General features: G+C 34.5%; 1 protein-coding gene across 2 annotated transcripts in view; it reads right to left on the bottom strand.

Moving 5' to 3' along the window:
• Positions 1-13,727, bottom strand: part of TBPL1 (TATA-box binding protein like 1) — a 32,547-nt gene that overhangs the window by 1,153 nt on the left and 17,667 nt on the right. For both annotated transcript variants that reach the window (XM_069488242.1, XM_069488241.1), the window contains exons 2-6: positions 5,624-5,802; positions 3,494-3,576; positions 3,264-3,327; positions 1,594-1,697; positions 1,407-1,501 (exon numbers count right to left, since the gene is read on the bottom strand). In XM_069488242.1, the coding sequence (XP_069344343.1) occupies positions 1,407-1,501; positions 1,594-1,697; positions 3,264-3,327; positions 3,494-3,576; positions 5,624-5,758 (481 nt within the window). In that variant the 5' untranslated portion in view covers positions 5,759-5,802. The remainder of the gene's footprint in view (positions 1-1,406; positions 1,502-1,593; positions 1,698-3,263; positions 3,328-3,493; positions 3,577-5,623; positions 5,803-13,727) is intronic.

Genomic DNA, 13,727 nt, shown 5'->3' with positions numbered 1-13,727 from the left:
CAACTTTTTAAAAGTGTAATCTTTCATTTAAATAGCTAAGAAGAAACATAAAAAAGGGCAATGAAAGATATGTTCAAAAAATTTATTTTCAATAAAAATGGTTTCATTCATACACACTGTTTTTGAAAGATCCTGAAAACTTACATATCTACTCACTGTGAATGCTTTGAAGGTCCCTGCCCACATCCTATCTTGGGTCGGCTGCTTCCTGACTCACCTTACCCCTCTCTACAAAGGACAGTGTTTACTCACGGGAACCACTCAGGATGTGCTCATCGAATTGTTAACATTTTCTAGGATATTTCAGATGTAAATAATGTATTCTACTTAGCCAGGTCAATTATCTTCAGTTTCTTATTGTGTTGTTTAATTATCCATTAACTCAATAAATGCAGATTTTTACATATGCACCATTTTATATTCTACACTTATCAGGGACTATTCAATAGACTTTGGGGCCTCTCAGATGTCCAAGCTCCAAAGTGTGGAAACAGTTGAAAGAAGGGAACAAACAGACTTGCTCCCCCACCACTCCATTTTTAAGATTTAGATGGGATCCTGGCAATAGGCTTTGAAAGTCTCCAAGGAAGATGGAAAAACCCATAGGATGAGTCAAAACTAAAGCTTATTTTTTGAGAGCCTAAAGGTTCTCAAAAATTATTATTTTCCTTTAAGGACTGAACAAATAAAAAGCAAAACTCAAGGACACTAAAGAAACTTCCCTTAACTCAGTTTTGCCTAAGGTTGCGCTTGACTCCCAAACAATGCCTCTGCACAATTTATAATCACAGTACCTTTAAAAATCATTCTGCATGCTAATGCTACCCTTCGACACGTATGCCCAGTCTTCTGAAACCACCCCTTCCAAATACTTAAAGATTCAAAAGATGTAACAAAATTCACATATAACATAACAAATAGGTACCAATTATATTTGAATATTTTGCTAAGTAAAACCTCTATGAAGTTCGTAAAATAAGTTTCTTGTGGGTATTTTAAATGCAAGATATCATAATTTAAAAAAAAATCATACGATGGATATATAGAATTTTCTTAACAGCTCCAAACTGGAAACTACTCAAATGCCTTTGGACACATTCACACACTGGATACTATACAGCAATGAGAATGAATGATCTACATACACCTACATGGAACAATCTGAATGAATCTCACTAAGATAATGATGAGTAAAAGACAGACACAAAATAGTATATATAAGACTTACAAATAGTACACAAACAAGTAAAAGTAATCTCCAGTGGTAAAAGTCAGGAGACTGGTTCCCCTTAAAGGGCAGAATTGACTGAAAGGGACAAATTAGACCTTATTTCTATCTTGTTACGGGCATTTCTTATATCGTTCAATCTGTAACTGCCAAGTTTTGTTTCAATATCATAGAATACCTGTTACTGTGATACTTCCTGTTGAAAAAATCTGTAATGTAGCTCTTAGAGACTTTATCCGATAGCATACAGCAGGATGAAGTTCAGGTTCATAACTAAACAAAAAAAGCCACAATTGATATAAATAGTTATAGCCTGACTAGTAATTTTAAATTTGCTAAGTTATCTTGATTCTTCAAAGACCTACCTGGCATGAGGTCTATTGTTCTTTGTGAATTCTGGCAAACGGATTTCAAATGGCATGTTACACACTGCCAAAACGTTAACAACCTTAAAATCTGTAAATATTACCTTTAGGAAAGAAGTAAAACGCAATGAATTTATTTTGAAAGGAAAAAAGCTGCTCATCATAGCAATCCTTAATAATTTAGTGGAAACAAGATAAAACAGAAACATCTTAAGCATGGATTTAGTATTTTTTTAAATCATTTTTTATTTTTAATTATTATGGATACATAAGAGTTGTATATCTTTGTAAGTTGCTTAGTATTAAAAGCTATAATTGAATTAAAGAAAAAAAAAGCTCAACAACTTCATTAAAAAATTAAAACCTGAGATATTTGCATGATTAAAATGGTATATTCAGGGTCTTTTGAATCTTATGTTTAGTTTAACTTTTTGATACTTTAAATGGGATATTTAAAACTATTGGGAAACGAGAGAGAACAGTGAGAAAAAAAATTCAAGCAGGGTTCTCCTTCTAAAGAGTCAAAATGGAAAAGATGTCACCTTAAAAAGTCCATAAATAGAGGGTACATCAGGCTCCAAAGGTTCAGATGTTTTTCTCACATACATTAAGGTAAAATGACATTTCTGTGAGTTTAGTTAGATGTTTATTTTCCCTTGGAGGATAGAGTGATAAAATTGTGTTTTTAACTAATTGGGATTTCTCCCACTTCTAATTAGTTATGCTGAGAAAAGGAGCACCAAGGCTGAAAATAATGTTCTCTTAATTACTTCAGCCACTCCCACCATCTTGAATCATTTCATTTCATTATCTTTTCAAACATTCCTCCTAACATCACAATTGTAGATGAGCTAAGTATCCTCCGACTCAGTACTTGCACAATGCAGCTGCAGAAAGCAAGGGAACTGCAAAGTAGCACTACCCTCGAATCCAGGTACATGTCAAGGTTCCCTGGACTGCCACGCTCCTTGAGCACCAAACCCCATGCCCCAAGAGCAGTTCAGTCCACTGCTATCACCTTCTACTTCAGAGACTGAGTCATCAGAGAGAAACTCAACTTCCCATCCCTGTTTCCACAAACTCATCTAAATCCCAAATAGTCTCACCCTCCTCTTCAGGGACCACATCTCATCTTTATCTTTCACTTACTCATCGTTTGCAAGTGACCCAGCAATTCCGTAATATGTAATCATTTTATTAGAAGGTATACTTCTACAGAATTATATGTGATAAAGCTGAAATGCCCGACAGTCGCTTTACAAGTGCAAGAGCCTGCCACCCTGTGTGTCCATGTCAACAGGACTCTGCAGCTCTCTACTCATCATCCTGACCTGGCATTTGTGAGATGACCAAAAACTTTTTTTTTTTTATTGGTGAGAAGTGAAAAAACTAAGAGTTGAAAAGGAAATTAATCTGCAAGGAAACAAGTCTCTTTAAGGGAAAGGAATTTGGGACAATGCTAGGATCTTTTACAAATACCCACAGGCAAGTTTTGCTACTCATTTTCATACTGAAGGCCAGCATATAAAAAAAAAAAAAAACCCTAGAAAAAGTTCAACAATTAAGAAGAGTTTCTGTGGTGATTTCTTTAGTCTATCACATTAAAATTTTTTAATTTCACAAAAATAAATCCTTGAATATTTGCAGTTTGGATAATTTTTGGAATTTACCTGAAAACCTAGTTTCTGCAGACTGCGGGCTAAACGTCTGGCACCAAATTTTGCTTCTTCTTCACTATGGTTTTAAGGAAAGAAAAAGATTATCAGTTACATAGGAAATAAATTTTATACTGAGGAATATAATAAACTTTACATATAATTTTTCATCTAAGTCTAGGAAAATGTCCTTTCCATGAGTGAATAAGTAAAAAATAAATATTAAAAACCCAAGTAATATTTACCTTGTTGCTCCAGTGCAAATAATTTTTCCTGAGGACCAAATTGTAGCTGTAATTCTAGGTTTTCTAAGCTTCATTAATACTTTCTGAAAACAAAAAAATCTGATTACCTAATGAGCATTAATTTTTACATATGGTTCTGTTCTATGTAGCCATGTTAATGTCCAAATACTCCAAGCTTATCCAAAACTGAAATAACTGTTCTCCAAGTCACTCATTCCGAAATCAAGTACAACACTGAACACAAAGAACATATAAACCCAAAAGGACATTTAATTAATTAAAAATACAAGAGCCACATAAATCTCTTACCACATACTTGAAATCAACGGTACCACAAGTACACAAACATTTCAACTCTCATTCCACTCCAGTCACTTAACTGGAATTTGCAGATCCTCACACATGCCAAACTTGTTCATGCCTCAGGAGCTTCATGGTAGCTGCTACTTTCGTCAGGAATATTCCCTCCTCAGTATTCTCATTCCATTCAGGTCTCTCATCAGATGTCACCTCCATAAAGAGGCCTTCCTTCACCATTCCACTGAAACACCCATCCCTATTGCTCCCCAATTCCTAACCCTGCTTTGTTCTGCTTCATGGTACCCAACACTACTTTATATTGTATCTTACAGTTGAAATGCTTATTACATACTCAAACTCAACATGGAAATCTCAAGGGAAGGACAAATGTTGAAGCTGGAAATACAATTTGAGATTCCTTAGATGTGAAAGGCATTTAAAGCTATGGGTTGGAATGAAATAACTTACCAGTGAGTATAAACAGATCAAGGACTAAGCTCTAAAATAATATGCAAATTTAAATTTTCATTGTAACTTTTCATTTGTGGAAATATTTATTATATGCCCATTATATGGAAGAAAGAGAAATTTACTGAATAATATAACATATAAATGAATTGGGCATTTCTCCTTAAAACTTTTGTCACATTTTGAGTTCTTCCTTTTCTCTGTCATATGTCTCATATGTCATACTATCAAACTAGAAAGCTATTAAATCTAGGGAGACTCAAAATTTACCAAAGATGAAGATAAAATTTGAACTAAAATACATCATAAAATTGCATACACAAGTGACTGAGAACCACTAGACTCTCTCACCAACAGTTTGTGTATCAACTCAGATTTTTCAATTAATCTTCCTAAAAAAAAAAAAGAACAAAACAAAACAAAACAAAAACTACTTCCTTTGCATGTGTTATGCTAAAGTACTAAAGCAGTGTTAGGAATATTCCTCTCTCAACTTTTTAGCAGACATACTTATTTCTTTTTTCAAAGGAAAGATGGTGTTACTGATGAACTTGGAAATCTTTAATTGTAGGTCACTGAAAATTTTAATTGAATTTAGTTCATTTTTACTTAGTTTCTAGTTTACTTAGTTACTTGGTTTACTTAGTTTCATAAGAACTAATGACAATTTACATAGATATACTGGCATTTAATTTTTAGAGGTGAATAGAGTCTTCAGACACATCCTTAATTTTCATAATGTATAAATTATACCTATTTCATCAATCTTTGGTTTATAAAAGCCAAATAAATATCCATTGTCATTTATAACAATCTCAAAACATTAAGGTTTTATTATTGTTATGCTTATTAATATTAAGGCTTTAAAATATTACAGGTTTAACAAAAACTAAAATGTAAGATGTCCAGGTTAAGAACTGAACCATATTATTTTCAGCAATTTATTATGAAAGAAAAATCATCTATCTTGGCTAACTAATGAGGGGTATGACAATTAATAATGTAATACAAAAATTACAATATATTAGAGTATCATTCAAATATAATTTTAATTGAATATATTTGAATAAGTATACATGAAATTATAAAGGTCTCTTTCTTCAGTTGAAAGAAACTGAGAGAACAACAAAATGTCTCTAATCAATGAGTTTTCTGCTAAGACTCAAATACATGTACTGTATCTCCAAAAGCTGCCACCTACATGTGAGGTGGGGAGCTTCTACAGGGCCCACTGCTGTATCCAGGACAACTAGCCCATGGTAAGTTGCTCATAAACTATCTGTAGAATGGATACATTTTAGCATCACTTATAGCACTCTAAAATTAGGCATATGGTACACATACCAAAGTTAAAATACTTACTCCAACATCACGCTTATAAATTACATTTGCTCCCTCCAAAGCTATCTTCCTTAAGTTCAAATGGCATCTTGTTCTAAAAACACAGACTACATTTGTGATTAGAATGTCCAATGCAACATCACTGTCTGCATCCATTGGGGTAGTTTAAAAACTTAGCTTCCCACCACGAAGATCACATCCTGAGAAATAAAACAGAATAAAGTCATTAAATTTCAATGTTCTGTTAATTTATTTCCCATAATCTTGAAATTAAAATGTAAGAAATTAATCTATATTATTTATTTTTCAAATGTTACTAGAATCCAATCGTGTCCCTTCTTCTCTCCACTAAAAAGGTTATTTTTAAAAAGATAACATGCCATATAATATCCTACAAAACCTGGAACTAACTTTCATTCCTCAAATTAAAAAGTAACTTTTACATGCCAGGAACTTGCCATACTTATCTCCTGCTACTCTCCTTTACAACCACTACGTTCTAGGTATACCACAGTTATGACGATTCCCCAAACATACCATGTTCAAGGGCTGGACTTTGTGGTCCCAGTGTCCAACCATTAGTGGTATATAATCTACTTTATACAACTTGCTGCCACTATAAAAAGGATGATATACTTTTTTCCATTTTGGGCAGAGTAATTGACTTAAGTTTAAAGAAGTAGAAATATTAATTATAACTGTTATTAACAGACTTTTCTTATTTACTAGCCATTCATTTACTATTCACTTTCTGAACACCTTCTATACACTGAGGCTACCAGGGAGGAAAAATGCATAAGGCAAAGTCTTTTGTCCTTAAGGAGCTCACAAACCTGTGGAAAGGAGCAGTCTAACAAACAGTTAGCAAAATGCCATTTTTATTAAGATTAAAATCTTCCAATATATATTTTCCAAGATTCCTACAATAAGAGCATTTATATAAACAAGCCCTGGTTTTTACGAAGCACGTGACCTATATCTAGCTAAAAATTCTCTCTTTGGGTTTTCACACCTTAAAAAATAAACAATGGCAATTTGGCTTACTAACCTCACAAAAAGAAAATCAGAAAACAGTAAAAATATACCACAATTAAGACTCCTTGCAGTTACAATGTGAAAAACTGGTATTCTTTACAAGGATTCAAGATTATCATGACTAAAACAATGAAGGTGCCAAGAGTCCAAATAAAGAAAATTTAGTCTTGTTTTTCTTTTAGCTTCTGATAGAACACAGGCAAAAGCCAGACCAAGACTTTTAACACCTCTATAGGACGATATAGCATTCAATTCTGTGTACCAATTATACCCCAACTTCACTATATTTTCTCACTCTTACATTCCCATATTCCCTTCAATCTGTGTATCCTTTTGTTTTTCTGTTCCTTGTGTAAATTTGAGCTACCTCAAATCCTTTTTTATGTACAACAGGTGGGGCAGGGGTGACGATGGGAACTGTAGGCAGATTATATAAGCAGAGGCATGCAGGCAGTTTATTACCATTGCTCTTATGCAGCATGCTCAACCTCTGACTCACCATGTACTGGCTGTAAGAACTTGGACAAGTTACATAATCTAACTGTGCCTCAGTGTTCTCAATTGTAACATGGAATAGTGTCCACCACAGTGTAATGTTAAGAATTACATACAATAATGTGTAAAAAGTACTTAGCACATATATCTAGAAAATAACACAATGAATGACAGTGATTATTGATGAAATAAGTTAAAATTAACAGGCAGATCAGAGATTTCTTAGCATCATTTCCTTCGCATACCTTACAGCCCTGTTACTGAGCCATCTGGACACCACCAGGTTTTCTGCTAGGTTCCTAGTTACTTACCCCAACATCCATTCCACCCTGCCCTTCATAATGACCAGAACCCAGAAGTCTAGCTGGGCACATTGTGACAGAAATAAAATATTCATACTATAGTTTTCAGGCTCCCTGGCAACAGGTATAGCCAAGTGGCCACATGACTATGTTCTGGTCAATGAACATAAAATGAAATGGTATGTGTCTTTTGGGAAGTCTGCTTACAGTGACCAACTAAACCAGCAAGGACTCCTTTTGCCTTTCTGCTCTTCTTCATTCTTGCTGCCTAAAGTTTAGATGTGAGAGCTGGAGCTCAAGCAGCCAATTTTGGACCACAAGACAATGAGGATGAGGATGAAAGAACAGTAAGACAGAAGTGGCTGGGGTCTTTGAGATACTATAAACCTCCTTATCCTGCACTTAATTCCAGACCTCATGAGTGTGAGAGAAAAATCAATTGCCCTCATGTTGGATTTTTGTTATATACTGCCAAACCTAATCCTAACTGCTATGCATACCTGAGGATAAGCTACAAAAAGCAACCACAGGCCGGGCGCGGTGGCTCACGCCTGTAATCCTAGCACTCTGGGAGGCTGAGGTGGGCGGATCGTTTGAGCTCAGGAGTTCGAGACCAGCCTGAGCAAGAGCGAGACCCCATCTCTACTAAAAATAGAAAGAAACTATATGGACAGCTAAAAAAATATATATAGAAAAAATTAGCCGGGCATGGTGGCGCATGCCTATAGTCCCAGCTACTCGGGAGGCTGAGACAGGAGGATCGCTTGAGCTCAGGAGTTTGAGGTTGCTGTGAGCTAGGCTGACGCCACGGCACTCACTCTAGCCTGGGCAACAGAGTGAGACTCTGTCTCAAAAAAAAAAAAAAAAAAAGCAACCACATAAGGAGAAACTTCATATGAAGAAACTATATCAAATTTACTGTTTCACAACAATTTTTTTTTTTTACATCAAACAGGCTAAAACAAATTGATTCAGATTTATGAGTTCCAAACTACTAAACTGCCTGAGGAGACAACACAAGGATAAAATATAAGCTGAAAATAAGTCAAGAAGGAAGGGGTAGAGCAAATCTTTGTGAACGCAAAGCCTTGAAATAATTCAAAATTGATGACTGTTTCCAACATTCCAGCAACTTAAATTTTAAAAATGAAGACGTGGCAATAGTTCATCATAAGTGTTTTAGATAAGTAGCCTGGCAAGCAGGCTCAGAAAATAACTGTTTTAATAAAAGTTACCTATTAAAAATATAGCATGAAAAAGTTAGTACTTTAAAAAAGAAGTACCCTACATGAAAGATCTCATACTTTTTGAAGAAGTATGAAAAAAGATCCATTTGCAATCAGTTTATCTACCTTGTAGAACAAGAGAATATTACTGGGTATTAACAAAGACTCACTTTTTAAAGCTAAACATATTGTATCCCTTTTAGATAGGATAACTATATGGCAGTCCAGTGAAATAGATAAATCTCAATTTCTACAAAGCATCTATCATATTCCTTGTAGTTTTAAGGTAGTTAAATAATTTATCAATGAGTAAAAAAAGGTCTACCTGAGTAAACAGTAGTAGTTCAAAAGGCTTAGGTTATTCCTGAAAATACACACACATTAACTTTATTTAAATTAAAACAACACCACCACAACAGCCACAGGAAAGACAGTGTAAACTAATTCCTACTAGGAAAGAAATATTCCAAATTGTTTATTACTATGGTATCTATACTTAAACATCAGGATCATCTATTTCCCCTAATAAATTATAAGCTTTTTGAGCTCAAGGCTATGTCTCAAAGGTCTACACATTCCCATGGCTCAACACCATATGTGACATATAGTAAAATGTTCCATTATTATTTAGTGAATAAATGCTATAAAATCCAACATTTCAATCTCTTGTCTATAATAAATTTCTCATCTACCTAGAATTCCAAAGTATTTCTTTTAATTCTAGGCATGGAAAAAACTTGTTAGCAAGGCTGAAAGCTTTCAAAGCTACCTAGTAGGCAGTATACTTTATATTTCACGGTGGTTTATACATAAATTTTTGATGTTGTTGTTTACTGGTTTGTAGTGCTCCAAAGAGAATGTGTTTAAGCAACTCCACAAACAATACAGTATTTGAAAGTGACATTTAAACTCACAAGGCTGTTAAGTCTGCTAGCCATAGCACTATAGTATAACATACTTAAGATACACAAAAGGGCAAAAAGAATACTACAATGAATATCTATGTACCCACTATTCAGCTTAAAAAATAAACCTTACGATACAACTGATGTCTCCCTATGCACTTCTCCCAAATCACATCCTCATCCTTCCCCTCCAGAGAAAAACTCCACTCTCAATTGGTGTCTTATCACTCTTATATATTACTCTTAAACTTATTACACATACGCAGTATATCTCTAAACCCAATTAAGTCATGATTTTTAAAAAATATATTGATGGATTTAGTTTGCTAATACTAATTTAGGATTGACACAGCTACGTTAATAAGTAGAATTAGTCTATAATATCGCTTTATTGTGCTGTCCTTATCTGATTTGAATATTAAGGTTATACTAGACCTGTGGTCCCCCAACCCGTTGGCCGCAGACTGGTACTGGTCTGTGGCCTGTTAGGAACTGGGCTGCATAGGAGAAGGTGAGCAGCAGGTGAGCAAGTGAAGCGTCATCCATATTTGCAGCTGCTCCCCATCACCTGCATCACTGCCTCAGCTCCACCTCAGGTCATCAGGCATTAGATTCTCATAAGGAGCGTGCAACCTAGATCCCTCACATGTACAGTTTACAGAAGGGTTCACACTCCAATGAGAATCTAATGCCACAACTGATCTGACAGGATCCGGAAGACAATTTAGAAGACTTTATCCAAAATTGCTTGTACTTGTTTCTTGTCTGTTTGATGAATTTTAAAAGACTAATCCAATTTTAAGAGTTTTAAGACAATTAATGCCTTCTATTTTCTTCTTGAGTCAGTTTTGTTAAATTAAATTTGCCTGGGAAATTTTCCATTTCTTCTAAATTTTAAAATTTACTGGACATATAATTCTTCATGGTGTTCTCAATCATCTTTTAAAATCTCTGCTGTAGCACACTTATCCCTTTTGCATCCTAGTATCACTTATCCCTGCCTTTCATCCTCCTCATCAATCTTAATGAAAGGCTTTTCTATTATACTTTGGTAAGTTTCTTCAAAGAACAAACTTACCAGCAGTTGATCCTCTCTTAAATGTTTTTGTCTATGTCCATCATTTCCTTCTTTCCACAGATTTATTCTATTCTTTTTCTAATTTCTTACATCGGAAAAAATGTAAGTTTAATACTTTAGTTTTTACCTTTTCTCTTTTCTTGTACGAACATTTCAGGCAATTATAACCCAGAGCCTTAGGTGTGACCTCAAAGTTGGATGCATAATGTTTTTCATTATCCCTTGATTCTAACACTATTTACATTTCCATTATTATTTTTCTTGGACTATTTATTTATTTATTTAGAAATTCTTTGCCATTCAGAAATACATGTTTTCAAAGAATGAGATACCACTTACTTATATTGGCAAACATCAAACAGTGTCAATGAAGGTGTGAGTAAACCAGCATTCTCTCATAACTTGGCACAAAAACTTTTTACAGGAGACAGACTGGCAGTGTGTACCCAGATAATCTGAAATGTGCATGTATGTGGAATTGTAGTCAACTGGTAAGAATGCGTCTTGAGAAATACTTGGATTGAGCAAAGTATAAATAAAGATTATACATTGCAATTTTGTTAAGAACAGAGACAACCTACATGTCCATCTAAAAGAGACTGGTTAAATAAAGTATAGCATAGTGTTACATAACAGACTACTAAATAGATTTTATTATATAAATTACAAAACTACATGGATGTGGACAGAGGTCCACAATGTTTGTTACAGTAGAAAAAAATATGTCTGATAATGAGCTCATTTTGGTTTATATATCTACATTTGCATTTATATACTTAAAACTGCCAAAATGTTAACAATTATTCTACTCAGAAAATTGGCATATCGGAGTGACTTTTCTTTTTGATTTTTTCTTTTATTTTTCTGTAGAGTCTGGATTTTAAAAAAACAATACATATTAGGTTTACCATAAGAAAAATAAAGTTACTTCCACTTTGATTTAAATATAAATATCAAGAATATGCCCACTGCCCAACGCCTAATATTAAGACACGGTTTGATCAGGTGTTTTGTCCTGTTTCTCAAGTAAATGGCTGGTATGAGTTTGATTTGTCAAATATCTCCTTCAAAATTCAAATCTGCAGCTGTCCTACCTTCAGGAAATGTTGCATTTCTAGGTTTCTATTAAAATGCATCACAGAAGTTCAAGCAGCTTCTTCTTTGCTCATGACTTTACTGACAAGAACACAGCTGTTATTTTAGGTCCTCTGACCTTCTAGAGGTGTTGAAAACCAATTCTGTAGCAACTACAACAAATAGCAACCTTAAATCATCACCTGGAAAATACTGCCACCTCCTGGCTTTTAAGACAAATTGCATCAAAGACTACTACATTTTATTAATAAATCTACCACACGAGAAAAGATATTTAAACTGTAAGGACCACAATAAACACTGTCATAAAAACAAAGCAAAAATAACCTTAAAATCTAATTGAAAGCCAAAAATTAAAACTAAATAAACCTGAGATTACAGAAAGGTAGAATCTAGCTACTTTAAATGTATTCAAGTTGGAACTGAGGATATGGAGGGAGGGGCCTCAAAGGTTTAACTACAAAATTACCATCCATGGCTTGAAAAAAATGGCAGACGCAAGGGAAGACTGCTAATAGACCAATTTGCAAACACAAAATAAACTATTCAGTCTTCTAGAGAAAGCTCTTTTCTAAAAGTAAGATACGCCATCCAAATTAATCTCATATTCTTTATAAAGCTCCTGAAACAGCAGATGAGGAAATAGACATTTTGTGTCCTGATTCTGACACATTACTCGACAGTCTTTCAACATATACCTGTGACCAAGATGGAGGAAAACCTAATATTTTCCCTTTGGAAAGAGGAATGTTCTCTCACATTTACTTAATAGTATAGCATAAACTTTACAAAAGGGGGCTCTGACTTAGTGTTTACATTTAGCTATGTGACACTGTGTCAATTATCTAACCTCTCTCTAAATTTTCATTTTCTCTTCTACAAATTGATGATATTATCACCTGCATCTCCCAGGATGCTTTTAAGGATTACATATGATTATGAAGTATCAAGTATGTCAAGTACATAGCATACAGCATGTGCTCATTAAATGGTAGCTATTATTGTTTGATGGATTCACAGGTAGTTGAATATTGTAAGCAAATGGTACTATTTAATGAATTGATGCAAAATTTTAGAACAGTCACAGGTACAGATGAAAAAAAAAGAGCATCATCATAGGTTAGGCGAAGGTCAGCCAATGGGCAAATGCTTGTTTTGTAAAAGTTTTATCGGAACACAGCCATGCTCATGTGTTTCTGCAATGACATGACAAAGCTGAGTAGTTGTGACAAAGACAGAATAAACCACAGCTTAAAATATTTACTACCCGGCCATTTAAGAAAAAGTTTGCTGATTACTGGGCTAGCCCAATGAGGCACTATCATCAAAATCAAATTTAACACTGATAACGTAAAGCCCATATTTTTTACTAAAATGAATAAAACATCTATATATAACATAGTCCTTGGTTGGACCCTGGTTTGAATAAACCAGTATAAGAGACATTTGGGGCTGGGCGCGGTGGCTCATGCCTGTAATCCTAGCACTCTGGGAGGCCGCGGTGGGTGGATCGTTTGAGCTCAGGAGTTCAAGACCAGCCTGAGCAAGAGCGAGACCCCCGTCTCTACTAAAAAAAAAAAAAAAAAAAAATAGAAAGAAATTATATGGACAACTAAAAATATATATAGAAAAAATTAGCTGGGCATGGTGGCACATGCCTGTAGTCCCAGCTACTTGGGAGGCTGAGGCAGGAGGATTGCTTGAGCCCAGGAGTTTGACGTTGCTGTGAGTTAGGCTGACCTAGGGCACTCTAGCCTGGGCAAGAGAGTGAGACTCTGTCTCAAAAAAAAAAAAAAAAAGAGACATTTGAGGGAAATTTGAGTGGATCTGAATGGATCTGCATTATAGATATTAGGGAATTAACTGTCAATTTTGTTAGGTGAGAAGAGAACAGTTATGTAGACAACATTTATTTTTTAAGAGACGTATATTAAAATATTCAGGGGGGAATATCATGTCTGTAATCTATTTTAACTTTAAAATACAGGT

Source organism: Eulemur rufifrons, chromosome 15, assembly GCF_041146395.1.
Source record: "Eulemur rufifrons isolate Redbay chromosome 15, OSU_ERuf_1, whole genome shotgun sequence".
NCBI classification, from domain to species: Eukaryota; Metazoa; Chordata; class Mammalia; order Primates; family Lemuridae; genus Eulemur; species Eulemur rufifrons.
This window is presented reverse-complemented; position numbering and strand designations above follow the sequence as displayed.